General features: G+C 36.9%; 1 protein-coding gene across 6 annotated transcripts in view; it reads right to left on the bottom strand.

Moving 5' to 3' along the window:
* Positions 1-19,547, bottom strand: part of pcdh9 (protocadherin 9) — a 187,978-nt gene that overhangs the window by 39,344 nt on the left and 129,087 nt on the right. For 2 of the 6 annotated variants that reach the window (XM_025905496.1, XM_013271651.3), the window contains one exon: positions 15,595-15,796. In XM_025905496.1, coding sequence (XP_025761281.1) covers positions 15,595-15,796 — 202 coding nt within the window. Of the gene's footprint in view, positions 1-5,397; positions 5,433-15,594; positions 15,797-19,547 lie in introns of those variants that run through there. The other 4 variants (XM_019357375.2, XM_005466856.4, XM_025905505.1 and 1 more) reach the window with 3 other exon arrangements.

The following is a 19,547-nucleotide window of genomic DNA, read 5'->3' as shown; positions in this document are numbered from 1 at the left end:
AGTTTGTTCGAAAATGGGTCATGCAACAGAAAAATGATGACACATACAACAGAAAATTCCACCAGAATGGATGAAAAAGAAAACAATCAAGGTGTTTCAATGACTCAGTCCAGACCTCAGCCTGAATAAAATGCTGTGGGAGGACCTGTGCTGAACTGTGCATAAATGAATGACGACAAACCTCAAAGAACTGAAGCAGCATTTTAAAAAAGAATGGGCCAAAATCTGAAGTGAGAGATGACCGACATCAGCGAGAGACTGATAATATCATATTGGTTTAAAGGTAATTCTACAAGCTAGTGAATCAAAGGAAGTGTACCTCAGTTGTTCAATGAACTTTATGTTGACTGATTATGTATATAAACAAGCACAAATTATACATCTGCATCTGCAAATGTGAAAACATTAGCTGTGACAGTCCACATGTCTGCAATATGAATTTTTGTGTCTTAAACTTTTGGGTGCTCTGAATTTTCCAGGCACTCTCAACTGAGAATTCAAGTTTGATATTTATTTAATGTAACTGTCTGAAAAATGTGTTTTTATCACATTTGTACAATCTGCTTATATAGAACATCATATAAAGTCTTCTTATATGACCACCCAGTGCCCATGCTACTAACATTAACATGTAACATTAACTTTGCTCCTAGCTCAGGGTCTGCTTAAATATTAATAAAATTATAATGCTGCCTGGTCAATATAACACAGCAAAAATGAATTACATTGAGTAAAAGCCATGCTTCCTATACGTTCATAAGACCATCATTTTCAATTAATAGGCATTATTAAACTACATCTTTTCATATGTGCCTACACATCTGTGCATACAGTCGAATTTCTAAAATCTTTTATTAGATTCAAACCTTTCAACATTTTCATCAAACAGTTACATCTGTCAACTTCTATATACTTGTCTTGGCCATTACACACCTTTTAAAATTTTGCTTCATCACTGCAGTGTAACAGCATATTACAGTGCATTTTCTACAGAGATATATTTTCACAAGTTCGTGATTCAAAATTTCCTTTTAGGGGTAAATGAATTCATCTATTTCAGTGCAACATTTGATTCTAATGGCACTAAAAAGGAAGAAGTAATATTGAGCATTCAAACACTTGACGGAGAGATACGTCAACAGTCCTGATTATTAAGAATTTACAAATGCAAGAACAATTATGATCATATTAAAAATTTAATATTTAAAAAAGTTTTTATTATGTTTGTAAGTTTCTGTTTTTCCAGCCCCTCACAGACATTTAAAACTCTGCCTTTCTGTGAATATTGTGAATGTTGCTAAATTAGTTTTTTTTAAATGTCACTGGATATTCTTGTGGCAATCTGGCATTCCAACTTTTGCCCAAAGCATTTTGATATATTGTGATAAGCTCATGTCTCAGGAATCCTAAAAAGAGATCAGTGGCTACAGAAATGTGATAAAATAGTTATATTCTGTCATTTTGCGGCAATTACACCTTAACTGTGAGTATGATGTCAGGGAAAGTTAAAAAACTCTCAAGCTTCTTGAAAACATTCACTTTTTCTATATTTTCTATATTCTACACAAACAAATGGCTGACCATGCACTTTGACTTGACTAATACATACACATAAATATAGTTGCCAAGAGTAAACATTAAAGTGAAATATACTTATACACTGATCAGCTACAATATTAAAATCGTCTGCCATGACCTCAAGACCTCTAAAGACATCCTGTTTTGTCAGGCATCTAGAAGTTAAAAGCAGATCCTTTTAGTCAGTCTGGCTATTCCATTGGATCCCATATTGTAGATGCTCAATTAGATTGAGATCAGGGGTATTTGGAGGCTACGGATACACACGCTACTGTGCCATCTGGTTCAATTGCAGTCAGGCACATTATGCATGTAGTGTGTTTGCTAGTCTTGGCCAAGCATGGAATGCCAGTGCTTCCTACAGCTATTTAACTGCAAATACCTTCATTAATTAACTTAGGTTTTTAGTCGTAATCTGCAAAAGGGCTTTTCAAGAGTGGGAGTTTTAAGGACAATGTGAGGACAGCCAGTGGGAGAGCAGGAAGTGGGGACAATCGAGACTTTGCAAGGAACGTAGGCAATTGTGCTCAGGGATGGTACACTTCTGTCGTGTGTAGTGTGGGTACAACAACTTGAACTCTTTGCCATATTATTGAGACCATTTTTGAACAAAATTTGAAGCATGCCAAGAATTAAATGTGGTCATCAAGAGTGTTTAGGCTGGTTAGATTTATTATAAAATCCACGAATCGTATAACTCAAGGCTTCCTGCCTGAACATTTACCAGAGCATCATACCACCTCCACCGACTTACCTTCCTATAGTTCATCCTGCTGTTTCTTTTAAAGTAAATGACCATGAACACAAGACAGCAGGTCACCTTTCTGGGCTACAATAAGTCTTCTTGGGGATTGAATAACGCAGTCTGCCTTCACTGCCTATGCACAAGCTTGACCCTTTTGGTGATTTGCCAGCAGTCCTTTCTAGGAACACTTTTTACTGGTGCAAACTTTGTCTTTAATTGCTTATATCTGCCAATTTTTTGTGCCTATCTCAACAAATTAAAGAACTGTCTGGCTTTGGCTGATGCCAAATATATTCCACCTTCGAAGAGCTTCATAATAAGGTGTTTTTCACTTCACCCTGGGGTGCTACTGCTGAAATGTGAAAATAATTGAAATATGAAAATGCTGCTACGCAAGGGATCAGACAAATTACGAAAAATATTTATTTTTCGAAAAATTCGATAGCGCAAAATTTGTCAAAAAATAACTGTAATTTGTTGTAATTAGCCACTCTACTTATAACAAAGACAATTGTCATTCCCAGCAGTATAATCCAATAGACCTCAGATTTTCCTCCTCCCTATTGTGACTAATCATCTGCATAGAAGATGCTCTTCATCAGCCCACCCGTCTGCTCACCCTAGCTGTTGGCACCGACTGCCATGATAATGACTGAGGCTACTCTGAGACTATGTTTACTAGCTGACAGCGGCACCCTGCTCTCTCTGTATGCTCCAGCAAGCATTTCCATTTAGCTCACTTCTGAAGCTCCTGCCTAATTTCTCTTTGGAGACAGAAATCCTTTAAACCCCATTGTATCCCGGGGCAACATATTTACTGAGGGCTGGCTTTCCAATACCTGAGAGAGATTAACACTGCTCCCTGATTTATGAATCCATGCCACCCACCCACAGGCTTGGTCAGGGGCCCTAGCTACTCTACCCTGCTACTTCCTCTTCTCACAATGGGATTTAGGAACACACAAACACAAACACACACTTCCCTACATACGGCAGAAGTGGGTTTAAGGGGAATACGCATAGATCATCTCTCTGAATTTCCCTCAAGAGAAGAGAAAACAGAAATGACCTGGGTGCAACTGCCTGTCTCGTGAGTCGGTTAACAAGCTAAAATCAAACTCTAAAGTAAACTTGATATGACCTAGACAGAATCAAGCTGAATGATTTAGAAAACTATCTTTTTAACTGAGTTAAATGATATGTAAATAGATACTCTAGATCTGTCACTGTAATATAGAGATGTAGTCAAAAGATCTGTGACAGCCATCTACTGTTTTTGGCATCCCACCATCTCAATAGCATCACTGGCTGTCTGTGACTGAGGTGGTCGGACGGCTGCCAGACTGAGTGACAGCCTGCTATTTGTTCATCCTGGATAGTCAATTGCTGAGCATCTGTACTACAGAAACAACAAAGCTGCTGGCAAAGAGTTCAGTGTATCAGTAGACTAATACACCGAGCAGACTATTATTCTTATTCAGTCGAGAGGGTGTTTTAAAATTCTTCTAATTTGTGTAGTAAAGCACTGGATTACTATACAAATTAGCAATTCAATGTGTTATGTCATGAATTATGAATACAAGTGCAACACTAAAAAATCAGACAGTTATAGACCTGGCAATATCCTTGCAACATATGTCTGATGGTGCAATCAAAACACGTGTGGAGGCCTCAGGGTACTAAAAAAACTTCTAGAGGGTCACGCAACGGTACCAAGGTACTAAGGCAGTTCATGTGTTGCTCTCATTTTTTGTTTTGTGATCATTTATTAATTTCATGACAGGGAAAACAGTTTTTGTAAGAGACTGCTACGGTCTTAGAGACACAGAGTATAAGAAAATGACGCATGAATAGAATTAAATATGGAATATACTATAAGAGATTGCTGGAAGAGCCTGGGAGACAGGTAAACTGACATTCTCTATCCCTTTAATAGGCCAACCTTTCTGACACGAATCACCCTTGTAGTCAAATCCCCAAACCAAGAAAGTATGTTTTTTGTTTGTTTACCTGTGAGAGCCAGAAGATGGAACATCACTAAAAATTAATGTTGCAGTCTTGTCATATGTGCTTACCATTTCAATGCAATGACCTTCACTTCCCTTCTTCCACAGAATATAAAATAATGGAATATTACTCAACATGGAAGGTATCCAATTTCCAAGGATAAACCTGCAAGAGGACACTCTTACTTCACCTCAGAAGTCTAGGAAAAGGCCATACTGTGATATGGTAATCAATTTAATTGCCCAGACATGGAAACTTGTAATGATACTGTACATCACGTTGCTGTGAATTGAAATGAACAAAGAAAAGATGACAGACTTTTCCACCGCTTTGAAGCACAAAGTGATATTTTATTCACAAGCCTTAAACACATTTTACCCCAGCACTAAGAAGAAGTCATCATAATTAAAATACATAATGATCTTTGGTATTTTTATCTCTTTGCCCTAACTGTCTTCCTCTCTCCAAACATACCGTATTATATGATTTACTGTAAAATCTATCTCTGAATGGTTAACTATATCAGTATTATGTCAGATTCTACAGTTTACATGCTGTGTTAAAATTATTTAGTAATATCTCAGTATTTTTGAAAGATAAATATGTGATATTTAATGTCAGTGAAGCCCTGGTAGCATCAAGAGCCCAAATCTACTACTCTCTGCTTTCAGGGGAAATTCACAATTTGTCTTCTTTATACCAGCATGATTCAAAACATCTCACAGCAGTTACCAGCTGCTTCCCGTAATGCTAAGAAACAATTATACATAGTTCATGTCTTGTATAGTTTCACTACCAAGCTACATTTTTTTCTCATTAGTTATCTCTGTCTCATTTTATTTGTGAATATGTTAGTATTTTACTTCTAATTGCAAAGCTGCATTAACTTATCAGGCACTTTATTAGGTACACCCTGCTTATATCAGGTGATTCAACAAGGTGGTGAAAGTTTTCCTCAGAGATTATGGTCCAGAGTGACACTGTCATATGGATCCAGCAGGTTAGTTGGCTGCATGACCAGTCCCAAAAGTAGTCTACTGAATTGAGATCGCCATTTGAGTTGTGTGAACTGACTGCCGTGTTCAAGAAATCACTCGTCCTGCTGGAAGAAGCCATCAGAAAAAACATGTGACACTGAAACTTATGAACTTCCAGAACTTATGAACAAATGAACATGCCAAGAACATATCCCCAAGAACATATCCCCCACACCAGAATACCACCACCAGCAGCCTAAATGATTGATAAGACTGGATAGATCAATGTTATTATGTTGTCAAATTCCGACTTTACTATCTGAATGTTGCCATAACGTGTTGAAATTCAATAATTATACACAGTAGTATACAGAAACTTCCCACTTGTAGTTTCTACTGTATGTATTCCAAAGCTATTTTATACTGCCACACTCAACTACAGTAAAGCAGTAGAAAAAGAAAATACAATACATTCAAAGTAAATCAACTCTGTTTTTGTGTGAAGAATTAAACGTGATCTTAAACGTGTTCAGTCACAAGAAGCCTGGTGTCTTGTTGTTGTCACTGACAAAAGTAAAATGCAGTGAAGAAGATGGCAATTGTTTTTGCAGTAGAGACATAGTTGGAATGGATTTTGAAATATAGCACCAGAAATTTGGCACTAAGAATTACAAAAACATGGAACTGTGACAGCTTTTTTGCCTGAAGCATATTTACATGATACTGAGAGGAACTAAATAGCCAACAAGAAAATTAAACAAAATTATATTACCTAATCCTAATGGCCAGACATGTGTTGGGGATTAACAAAATAGAAATATGATATTTCACAGTAACAAAAAATATTTGAAGAAAAATTGAAAATATTTAATGAAATATTTTCTTCTTTCCAAATTGGGAATCAAATGGGGTAGTGATACTTGATGGATTTGGGGCTTGAAAAGATGCTTTGACGTTTTAGAGAAAGCAGGGTGGAATGCAATGGAACAGGATACTTGAACAAAGGAGTTAGTCATCATTTCCTGCTCATCAATGACTAATGGTTAATGTAGTTTCACAGTCACTGTAGACGACATAACAATCTTGCATTTGAGTATTGTGTTAGTCATGTTTCTGTTAAGCTCATTAATCTTCAAACATTTCAAATATACACTTCAGCTAATGATCAACCATACAGCAAATAAATATAAGCATTTTTCAATATGAACCATCAATCCATCTATCCATTTCTTGTATGTTAGGCTCCATCTTCCTGCAAACCTATCTCAGATGTCATGGGGCTATAGGCAGGGTACACCTTGGACAGGTTGCCAATCTGTTGCAGGACTAGCACAGAGACAGACAACCGTTCACGTCTATTGTCAAATTAGAATCACCAATTAACCTCCAGAGAACATGTGAATGGCAAAAGAGGCCCAGACTGGATTCAGAACTTCTTGCTGTAAGGTGTCAGTGCTAACCACCACAAAGAAAGTTGTAGGGATGCAGTTTCCACTAGGGTCCTAAACATCATTTGTTATTTTGTGAATAGAATGATCACTTGCTGTAGTATGTAAAGCACATAGTATGGTTTGTTTGTTGTAATCTTAAGCACAATAACATATACTATGGTTTTGCAGACATGTGACCAATAATCAGGTGACATTAACTTGCCCACCATTTTGGACATGTGACAATGTGGGATCAAGTAAATAAGGTCTAGAGACAGCCATCTGCCAAACACTGGTAACGAAGGAAAAAATAGTTTTTTCTCAACTATTCTGGAGACTGATGACAGTTGCTGGGAAAAAGGATTGTTGAAGTCCCATTTATGCAGGCCTACAGACCAATCAGTGACCTCCTTGCAAATAACAAAAAACAAAAGTGTATTTCCCAAGTGGTTGGCAAGAAACTCCTTGTGATTGCTTTGGTTTCCATCATACTGCTGCAGTCACCCATAGTTTGCATGGAGTTGGGGGACTTCTCCATTTCCAATATGTCTCACACTTCATCAGATTTTAGTAAAGCTGGACTAGTAGTTAGCGAGTATTTTCAGACAAAGCTGAAAAAGCTGCTACAGCAATCTGCTAGCAATCATAAGGAGGTTTCTGGTGCAGCACTGCTTGTCCAACCGATTTCAACCAGTGACAGCCAGGAACCTCCAGGAACCATTGCCAACCAGTCAGGGAATGCTCACGTTTCCTTACAGGATACATCCATTGGTGTATCACCTCCAATACAGTGAACCATTTTTGAGCAATGTCTGCATGGCGTCAAACAAGAAACCTCAATAATCAGTGACAATGATTTTTCAGAATGCTAAACTCACTTGACAAACTTCTTTATGACAAATACTGTTCTGCATTGTTCTAAGTGTTGTTTGACCACAATCTAATGATCACAGTTATTAGGTTTATTAAACCCTTGTCACACACAACTCTTGTTTTTGTAAATATGTTGTCAGCTGATAAATGAATGTTTCTCATTTAAAGTTAAACATGTTACTTGCAGCTTGTTCACTTGTTTATCCATGTCAGAAAACAATGATCCTTAGTTGTATGACATTCTTACCAATATACTGCAATTTCCTAATTTTAAAAAATCAGCTTTGATGTATTATGTATTGTGTATTTATTTATTATTAAAAAAGAGAGTGTTCCTTACTTCATTTATAATGTCACTGATGATGATAATTGCTCCATCACAGCTCATGAATTTCAGCATGGTTCTAAACAGCTGTTTAGACTGCAAGTAAAGTCTATGTTTAAAGTATATTACAGATAAAAAAAAATGCTTTATTCACCCAATCAAATTAAATGCTCAAGCCAAGAACAAAATGTTCAGAGGAACCCACACTATTTTTATTTTTATTTCTTTTTTGATTCATTCATTCATTCATTAATTCATAGGTAGCCCATTGAATTGAATGGTTACATGTCATGGTGCACTTTTGTCTGCCACTGTGTCAGTATCGGAGATGCTGTATAAGCTCAATGGACGAGCAAGCCAAGAACAAAGCAAAGCAACCTATGATATGGAATTCCTCCAATATTGGATTTCTTTCAATTCATTTTACTTTGGTTAGGTTAACTGGTGATTCTAAATTGGTATATAGTGTATGTCTTTCTGTATGTGTAGCCTTGCAATAGTTTAGCAACCTATCCTTTGTTGCCCTATGACTGGGAAAGACTCCCACCGGGCCTGAATTGGATGAGCATTTTAGAACATTGATTGGTCTTTATCCATCAGAACCAATAGAATGCAAAATTAAATTTAAAAAATAATTTCACTTTAAAATGTATTTAACCACAGATTTAAAGATTTATACCCACACTGCACATGATCAGATAAAGCTGCCAATGGGAGTGTGCTCTTCTAAACTGTATGAGCACACTTTTGCTTGTTAGAAGTACTCTATATTTAGTATAAGTCATTGCACAGCCACACAAACCTGCTGCCACCAAGAAAATTATCAACAACACAGTGTGGCTAGTACTGTTATCACTCTGTGAACCTGTCTTTGTGTATGTGAGTGTCGCAATGAAAAAGTGGTCCTGGAGACACCTATTTTGGTGGGAATCCTTCCCACTTTACAATCCATTTCCACTTCCACAGTCTTTCAATATTCTTTTCTATGTGTAACTCCCCCATATGGTATATGTTTGTTATGTTGTATAACATCAAACTAACAGTTCAACAATGGCATGATATAAGAATCCATAGTCAATGCATCCGGTGTCATTCTATTATAGGATGAGCTCTAGATTTTGCTAACTAACAGAGATGTAATAATAATACATACTACTACTACTAATAATATACAATGTAATTTGCACACAGTGGTATTATCATATATTGCATGTTATTTTTAAATGCACAGAAAGGAATTCCTTAGGGTAACTGATATTTCTATCTGTTTATATATTTTAAATATGCATGTGTTTCTCCATCGGCTTCTGACTTAAAAGAAATTATTCATGCATGCTCACTTGGATATACACTATGTCTCAGGAAAGTCTTCTGATAAACATCAGGTAGACTACCCAGCTGGCACAGCGTCATCTCATCACTCACTTTGTTGGCTTTCCTCAACGTCTGAGATTGTCCTCGGACAAATCAGAAACTACTTAAAGATTCTGTTGTTGTTTGTGAGACTGATTTATTACATTTCTGTTTGTTTTGATCCCATTTGTTCCGTAGAACGCTAAGGTCATCAGGCATGCGACTCTTGGCTGTTTTATTGTCTATATTTTAAGCTTAAGGATTGTTGCTGGAGCAGAAAAACAACCTTTCTCATTACATCAGTTCCACCCACTCCAACAACTTCATTCAGATTTCATCTCACAGTCTATATCTATTGGCCTTTGACTTTGTGTGTGTGTGTGTGTGTGTTTGTGTATTTCTGTATGCGTGATTGTGCAAGTGATCTTTTTTGTCTTACTGCTCTATATTTCTTGTCTCCAATGTTTTTAAATAATTTATGTAGCACTTTAGTCAATAATGGTTGGTTAATCTAGCTCACCCCACTTGTTTCTCTGTTTATTCTGGGCACTCTCCAATCATGTATTATTTCAGCTTCTTTGCAGTCTAGGGAGCCTCATCCATGCACATCCAGTGTGGAAGACCACAAAAGCCTAGTAATGAAAAGAACTTTTTATAGACATTCAAGTACTGCAGCTTATTTCTTGTGTTTGTTTTGTAGGAACTGTTGAGAATGACTTTACAATTGCACAGGGACATGAAGCCCATTCCTCCCCCCCTTGTCGTTTATTGCATTAGTTTTTATTAGTGTAACCTAATAAAGAGAGAAACTTTAATTTCAAGTCAATTGTTTTACTCAGTAAAGTTCATTCTTTAAAATATAAACTATGATGAAACATGAACGTTAGAAATGCTCCTGGGCTCTATTACCTAAATGCACATTAAGGTAAAATAGTAAACCTATTTCTCACATCTCTGGCGATTTCTCGTGTGCCTCCAAAACACTTTTTAGACACTCTTAGAAACTCTTTCTCATAGGAAATAAAAGACTCAAATGTTTTCAGTCCACATGCAACTTGTATATTAACTCTATGAACTTTGCCAGCCATGGCGCAGAACACAGTGTCCCTGCACAAACTGGTATTTCCCGAGGGTGTGCTGAGGTTATTTCCTAAATTGCAACAGATTGGTATCTTGCTGACTCTTCACGCACTACCGTGGCCACAGTAGGAGGAATGCCTCAGTACAGGACATGGAGATGCCAATCTAGCAGTGCACTGCAATCTCAGAGGCAAAGAATGAACACATTCGCCCACCATTTTCCTGCTCAGAGCAAAATTTTGCATGTTTGTGTTCCATAATATTTTGATCGCTGTATGTAAACCTCTGAAATCTCTTTAAAATATGTTCAAACTTTTATTACTTGCATTTTGCTTACATTCTATTTTAAATATCTGACATGTGATACGGCATTACTGCCAGACAGTCGAAATAGAGATTACCGAACAATTCTTACCAACTCAATAATCTGTAAGATTAGGAGCCTACACTGACAGCTATTTCTTTGCCCTTTGCATCCATCCCAAGGCTCCAGGTATCTGCTCCATCTGCAATAATGTCTGTGATAATGCGCACGAGCGAACCATAATTACACATTACAGATCCACTGGTTAAATCTAAGTCTAAGACTAAAGCAAAATAACCATAAAGAACCTCTGCGCTTATGTGTAATTCAAACGTTTAATTATCCTACTGTTTCTAAAGCATTGTAAATTACGGATGGCACATGCATTAAAAACAGTTCACATAACCTAACAATTAAAACTTCTTCATTAAAAACTCCCCAGGATCTTCCATTTCTGCTACTCTACATCTGGAGTCGAAGTTCAAAACAACAGTAACTGGAATGACTAATGAAAGTATTGAGTTTCTTGTATTGAGCCAGTTCAGGAGTAAAAAATTCTTGATTACAATACAAGTGACATAATAAGATACATGAATTACTGATAAGCTTTAAATGATAATTTTAGGGCAATTCCTTTCTAGTTGTGGATCAGAACATGGATCAAATGTATCATATCAAACTTAATTAAACAAATACCTTACTAAATAAAATATGCCCAAAGAACCAGGTTCATTTTTATGTGAAATTATGTAGTGACTTTTGAGAGAGTATTTACCAGCAGATATACATGATATTGGTTTGGAAATAGATCCAATAATATGAAAAAAAAAATATAGTATTACATTTACTGGGTGCTATTAATGCACTTAAAAAGTCTGATTCAGAACTAATTTGTTAGATGAGTGGGCTGTTTTATTTGCATTACACAGACATCAGTCTCACCGATTTCAGAGCTTTCGAAATGATGACTGCAAACACTATCATGAGGGGGAGTGCAGAGTAGTGGATTTTGGCAACATGATGTTTATGCTTACATGTTTTTGTTTGTACTCCTTTAAATCAGAGTAGAGAGAATTTTGCCTGTAGGTTTAATACTCTATAATTCATCTACTCTCTATCCTAATTATGTGTTTTGTTTTGTTTGTGTGTTCTGTTTTTATTTCGCAGTTGTATGCTTAAATTGGCGGTTATTTTCTTTTTTCAATGTCCATTTATCAAGTGATCTGAATACAGTAACATTAATTTAATAACAAAATGGCTTAATGTGTGCATAAGGATACGCCGAGCACCAGCTAAATCGATCAAATTAGATTTCACAAAGTTTACTCTGAAACTTACTTCCACCCACGAACATAAAATGCCAAAGGCTGAAGGCTGTCACTGCTGACTGCAAAATGTGTTTCTTTCCTGCTACGCAATCAAGCTGATCGTTCTACTGTGTCATTTGTGTCGTATGTTAAATTTTATATATTTTAATATCCACAACTACTCTATGGAGTATTCAGTGTTATAGGTTAGTTTCAATCAATTCATCCTCCTCCTCAACAGCATTAACAGAACTCCATGTGGACTTGTTTGTAAGTGTTGTTTTGAGAAAATACAACAGCTTTCATATATATAAAAAAAGCTCCAAAAAACACTCCTAACCTTTAAAATCAATCATTGCTGGGGAACAGGGCCCTGCAAGGTCTTAAGATTTAACTACATTTGCTTATGTAGCACTGGCTCATAGATTACTGTGAGGTTTTTTCTCTTTTTTATATCAAAAAACTATATTGCTGACTGAAACTGCTACATCCCTGATTACCATCCATCTGTTATTGTTTCTTTTTGCCTCCTCTTTCCTGTCTAATTTCTTGGGGGGTTCTTTGTTGTTTTTAAAAAAAGTTGTTTTCATCATAGTGAAACTAAGGAAAATTTTCCAACTTACAAAGAGAGTCTTTATGTTGTTCATAAAAAAAGGAAAAGGGAAGTGTTCAGATACCCTGTAGTATGCACACTGTATTTCTGTAATTTAGATAAAAGCCGCAACCTATATATAACTATTAATACTTTCCTGTATTACTTCAAATAAATCATTTTTCAATATTCTGCTTGCAAAACGACAACTGGAGACTTGTAATAATTTAATAATTCATGTCATTTTGTCATTTTGATTCTTGAAGTTCTTTTGAACGGTCTTAACATTTTAGAAAACAAGGCACAAGTAATATTATTGTCAAATCTTGAACAAAGCCACATGGAAAGACCACCTACTGTCAAGGTCGGCATTTAAAATGTTGCACTGAATGGGGTTATTTTCAATAGCGTTAGAAGAGACTTTGGAGCTTAGAAGACAAAAGTGTCAAACACCTTTTAGATACTGTTTGCCTTTGTCAACAGAATGACTCATATTGTACAGCTAGTAGGAAAACAGTGTGAGGCTTTTTAAGTCTGACAGAGACTTACTCAAAACTAGTTAACCTGGGTCCACTGAGTTCACGTATTAGAGAGTGCCACAGCAGGTAACATATCGCTCATACACAGGACATAAAATCATTATCCTGCCAAGAAGCAGGTCAATGATCAAAGACCACTGCTGTCACTGTTAATAGTTTGTTGACAGGCAAACAACACTAACAAAAGAGAAGGCCGCTGATTAAGGACAAAAATGATGCAGTGTGCTGAAAAACTACAAATATTTAAGCTAGTAAGTCATGTTTAATGGATGAGGCCTTCTTTGAGGTGCTGCTTCTAAAATTAGCATTTTACATTGTATCTTACCTGTAAAATACCACTAACAGAATGAAATTAATATAATTTTATTTTATTTATATCACTTTGCTTTATTTAATTGTTTATTTCTTTTACTTTTGGAGCTTCAGAAAGCCAAGGCAGTTAGAGATTATCTGTCTCTGGGCACCAAATTATGTAAACATATCCATAGCTTTATTTGTATTTATAGACAGTAGGACAAAAGGTGTGAGATACGTACAGCTCATTATTCATTAATTGTTATGCAGGTTAAATACCAGTTGAACAAATAGCATAAATTTCTGACCTGCCATAGAATGAAATGCTTTCATTAGCCAATAGTTCATGACATTTGAAAATCCCACATTCATATAATGTAACACTGTAAATTTGTTTTGCCTCTGATCATCCATCTCTATGCTTTTGAGATTCCAATGAATTCATGAACATTGTCCCCTGATGTCAATACAAGATATGTAATGTGGTTCAAAGGTAGTGTAAATATGCTGGACCACTGAGTACGTTGTTTAATTGTTAATTAGACAGTCAACATTTAAGGATGTTGACTGTTGACTGAAACTGTTTTAATTAATTTTCTCTTATAATTCTTCTACTGTATGAATTTGGGTTTTAAAAATAGTGTTTGACTGGTTGCGCTCTGGAAACCAAACCACTTGATTAGGCTCTTGATTGGTTTAAATACTTTTAAAGTTGTTATTGACTTTGAGTATGGGATAACATAAAGCCCTGTTCACCAATAATCTATTTGGTAATCACTTGTTTTGAAGTTGATATGATTCCTTGTTGCTAATAGGTGATCCTCTTATATGTCTATGTCAGTCACATATCAGTTAACAGCATTCTTCACTCCACTCTGACATTTCTTGAGGTGCTTGGCATGAAGTTACTATAAGTTACTACATTACCAACAGTTATTTTAGCTGTCATCCCAACAAGTGAATTTCACTGAGTACAGACAACAATAAACTTAACCAAAGAAGAAAAAAAAAACAAATTAAACAGTGAATTCAAACCAAATTTAACTAAAAAAAAATATAACTACAAACAGTGTGTGAAACAACAAGAGATGAATCGCAGCTATGCCTTCACCAGTTTTTCAAACCAAGCTTTGTGGACCTTTTTACCGTTTTTGCATACTGTAGGAACATTTGTGCCCAGCATCAAATATCGCTATAACTGGTGTAGCAACTCCAAAGGACACTTGCGCATATCTCAGAGATGCCAGTAGCTCTGACAAAATCACAGTATTTAAAGTCTCTGGGAATGAGAATGGGTTGTTTCTGAAGATAGTGAGTGGGTAGGCCTACACAAAGCTCACTGAATACATTTGCCAACTGTGAGTGCATCTGCTAAGTTAAATCTGTTTTAAATCATATGCACCCACAGTTTACTCACTGCACTTGTATTTATGCGGTGCTAGCTGCTCCACCCTCAGCAGGCAAGCTGGCATCGACCTTGAGGCGATGCGCTTGATCTTTGCGCACGCCTCACCTCTTAATGATAAAATGAGAAAACTGGGTCGGAGATGTACATCCCCACCAGAAATAGTGGGAAGTTAACATCTTCAGCTGAGAACAAGGCTTCCAACTGGGAAATCATCTCTAAATAAATCAAATGAGTTTCACAAATAGGTGAGGAGCCTATGGGAGGCCCAGGTTTGCTCCTGGGAGGAATGAACAAGTCTGGATGATTAACTGAGAAATGAATGACCTGCTCATGTATCCACTAGAAACCTACTTGAGCAATCAAATAACTCTAAATTAAATGATTTTTGGTGTGTTGAGTCCATTATGGAGACAGATGTTGCTTTTCATGAGAATTTATTATCTCTTTTCAAGAGGTTTTAGTCATCCCTCAAAGCCAGATATGAAACGTTTTCATTTTCTTCAACCTGTAGACAATGAATGTTCTGATTTCACCATCCTGCATACAATAAGTAGAAAAATGAATAAAATCATATTGGATTTGAAAGAAAAGACACAATTACTATGCGCACAATGTCCACCAAATTGAGTCAAAGTGAACATGTTGCAGCTGTGTCACAATGCCACCAATGGTGATTTAAGCTTACAGAGTTTGAAAAAAGAAGAAGAAGAATGGTAGATTTAAAGTTACATAAAGAAATCCAAACTATGCATGTGTGTTAGAAAGAATATAATTCAACTTACCAGAGTTGGGATCGGAGTTTCCATCAGCTTCAGTCCTCTTATCAGGGGAGGCCTGCTCATAGAAGTCGTCCTGCGCCTGCACCAGAGGGAGAGGTTGTGTGAGGAGGGAGCCACTGCCTACAGGCTCGTGGTCCCCCAGACCGCTGTCACTGCAGCTCTCCTGGGAGCCATCCGGCAGGTGAAACGTGACGCGCCGCTGTGACTAGAACCAAGAGCACAAAACAGAGCCTCTGATGTTAGTGCTCTGCTCTGCCCCCTTAATTTAATTTTTTCTTTTTTATTTACAGTTTTATTTGACACTGAGCTGAACAAGCTCAAGCATGCTGCTTTTGCACACTGAGTGCTGATCAGGACTGCAGTGTGAATTCATTTTGCCTGAACAATGTAAAATGTAATATATATCATCACCGCCGACTGAGAAGAATTGTCGAATAAAACGTCTATTTTGACTTAAGCCCAGATATTGATGGGAAAAGAGTTTACACACTGTAAATAAAGTCACGTTTCACTGCACAATGACAACCATTAACTTCATGCAAATAAACAACGAGCACTATAAGAAAAATTCATCAAAGTGAAAAGTGTAAAATGTGACTTTTGAAAAAAGAAACAAACAGTGTTTTCATTAAAGTATTACATAACTGGAAAGGGACAATAAAATACTGGAGGCAAAATCCTATCATGTTTGTCAATTCTACTGCAGGGACTTTTACAGGCTGATTGTTTAGTTTGTGTTGTTAATTTGTTTGGTGCTAGCAAAGTCAAAGGGGCCTGTGGAGCTAACAGAAGTCACCCCCAGGGTGCCCTTCCTATCACATTCTGCAGTCTCACTAGGAAAGGAAAACACAAGTTTTCCTGGGACTATGTCTTGCACATACACACAAACACATATACACTCACACACATGCCATCCTTAAAGCCATCCTGATTGAATTTCCAATTGTTAATTCTGAGTGTCTTTTCCCTTGCTCTAATGACATTTTCCTCAGGCTTTTTCATAAGTCCAGACGCAAGCCTCCAGCTAACCTTTCGTGAGCACAGAGAGGTCCCTGCCACATCCTTGGTGATGACAGACAGAGACGAGTTTTACAGTAATTATTGGCAAAAGCAAAGGTCACCCAATCTGCAGTCTAATGCAAATGACCTCATTATATATTTTAGAACTGCTCCAAAAGCATGCAACATTCAATTAAACAAAAAGGAAGACTAAAGAAAGGGAATAAAGGGGGAGGGAGGGTTGCATGGTGGGGGGTTGGGGATTTGCAGTTAGACCCAGGACACTAGCACAAAAACTGGCTTCACATTTAAATACGGTGTGAAAATTTAATAATGATGGATGGATGGTTTGAACAATTAACTCATATTCTCCAATGACAATTGCAAGTGAAAGTATGACTGGCTGTAAATGCCTTGTAAAACTGCAGGTAAAACTGGGTAAATGTCATTGTCAGTAATTTAAAAACGGCCGATGATCAGATCTGGCCTTTTGAATGAAGATAACAGGGAGAGGACCTTTCTAAAGGAATTCATTGCATTGTTTGTTTCTGTGAAAGCTAATGTATAATGATATGGTAATATAGCGCTATCAGTTTCACATTTGGGAAGACACGCTATGTCTATGAAGCCTGAAAAACACTTTATAAAGAAAATGAAGCCAGCGAAAGAGAAAAGTGATGGAAGATGGCAGGTGTAGTGTGTCTGCACTTAATTAACAGTGTCTGCATATGTTTTTATTGCTGCTAATGCCAAAGAAGTTGGCCTTAGGCAAGGTAGCAATCTATTTGTTGGCAGCCCTGAGAGTGTCCAGCCAGGAAAACTAACACTGGCAGTTTTTCTACCAGTTCTTGTCAGAGTTATGGAAACACTGTATATTTCACAACAAAGTCACATGCAGCTTATATAAATGCATTACAGTTTTATAAAGTGATTTATGTGGCATCAAACTAGACATGAATGTAGTTTAATTATTAATTGATTGGGTGAATAAAAAGCCAAATCCATACTGGAAACAATGTCTGCTATTATCCAAAGCCCAGAATAGCGAATAGCAATCTACATTTTATATTAATTGCACTATATGACATGACAAATGTAATATTACAAAGTTGTCTACTTGTATATATGACAAGTGCATGAAATTATTTAATAGAACAGCACTCTAGAGATGTTATTTCCTTTGATTCTGACTTCTAGCAGAGAAGAAATGGTTTATAATTAATTGGGATAATGGTAGTGTGTGCTGTCAGACACTGGTGGGACCTTGAAAAGATTCTAGGCTCTGTTTGGACAAAGTGGAGAAGTTCAGTGTAAAGAAATAATTCTACATACACCGTAAAATGATTTAGACTTCTTTAAAAAAGTCAATTAAAAAAATATTGTTACGAGCAAAGGAATATATAAATGTGTAACATTTTAGGATTCAACTGCACTACCACAGTGATTCTGTGGATGTTTTTGCTTGTGTTTTTGCATATGTTTATTCGTAGGTTTAAGCATGTTTGAAGATGTTTGTATTTCTCTGTTGCTGACAGTCACTTGTAGTAATATTAGCATAAGACCAGCTTAAACTATCCCCGCTGCCAGTTTACAAGATATTATGGCTTATCACGCCTGCTAACCCTTGTTATCCGCTTGTTTTTATAATTTGCCTGACCAAACACACTCACTTTAACAAACACAAAGCAACTAGCAGCACTTTGCTGCTGGAAGGTTTAAATTCCAGCAAGCCAGCAAATGAACAGGAATAGCATTTGCCCAAGGGTCTTCACAGAAAGCACAATATTAAGTAAAGGGAAAATAAAAACTGCCAGGGGACCATAAATGTCTCATTTGACACCAGCTCCAACTTTATACGTGTTTCTTAAAAAGCATAAATGTGAAGTTTTGCATTCCAAAACCAATCTGTCTGCCTTTAGTGTTTTCTTTGAAGTGGGCCAACACACGTGAGTATTATAATCGTTATTAACACTATTAGTTATTGGAAAGCTCGACAGCAGTTTCATTGATCTCAATTGCTGTTGCCTCTTAAAGACTAAATGCAGGCTAAGCACTTAGTTTATTCTGTTTTTATTATTTTTCTTTTTGGCACAGTCGGGAGTCACACACACAGCGTACTGTAAAAGTACCGTAGCATGATTTTTCAAGGCACACTTTATCTTTTTTGTTAAAATCACTATCAGAATCACTCCACACTAACGCCTGAATCCCACAGAACACAAAAGCATTATAACTTTTGGTTTTGTAAAACAGAAAACAAACAGGGATATAGGGCTTATGACACGGAGCACAGGCTTTCTCTTCGCTTCCCTGTCTTTCTCCTCCTGAGTTTGACCATATGGAGCTCAGTGTGCAAGTCAAAAACAACTTCTGTGCTGTACTGTGTTCCAACCGAACACAATGTAGCACTACATTTCTATCAGGCAGACATTTAATGAGAAGAAGCACACACCGAGAAGTGGTGCATGCGCACACAGACAAACATGCGTGCGTACACACATGCACACACAAATAATGCAACCTCCTCACTACCGCAAATAATCTTATCTAACAGCAGTCTGACACCTGCGGTGAGAGAACACTTCCCACGAGTCCGTTCTCACAATCAGACCACTGAGGGAGATCAGTCAACCAGGAAAGCAAAACTCACGAAAAGATCTCTTTCTCTGCCTGCCCTACTCTCTCACTCTTGCTCAGGCCTTAGAGCCCAAAGGTGCTCTGCCATCTGCTGGTCACCTTGGGAAAAACTTTATTTTTTTTAATATCAACAAAAAGCCACTGAAGTGTTTGCCCTTCTGTGTTCCACAGCGAGTGTTGATTGATTTTTTTCCCCCTTTTTTCTATTTTATCCCCTCTATCTCACACCTTTGTGCTGCTATTGCTGACTTTAACTCTTCCTGACATGACAAAATGACAAACCTGAGTTTTTCTAACCCTCAAATAGAAAAAAATGCATG

This window comes from Oreochromis niloticus, linkage group LG1 (assembly GCF_001858045.2).
Source record: "Oreochromis niloticus isolate F11D_XX linkage group LG1, O_niloticus_UMD_NMBU, whole genome shotgun sequence".
In the NCBI taxonomy this organism is placed as follows: domain Eukaryota; kingdom Metazoa; phylum Chordata; class Actinopteri; order Cichliformes; family Cichlidae; genus Oreochromis; species Oreochromis niloticus.
This window is presented reverse-complemented; position numbering and strand designations above follow the sequence as displayed.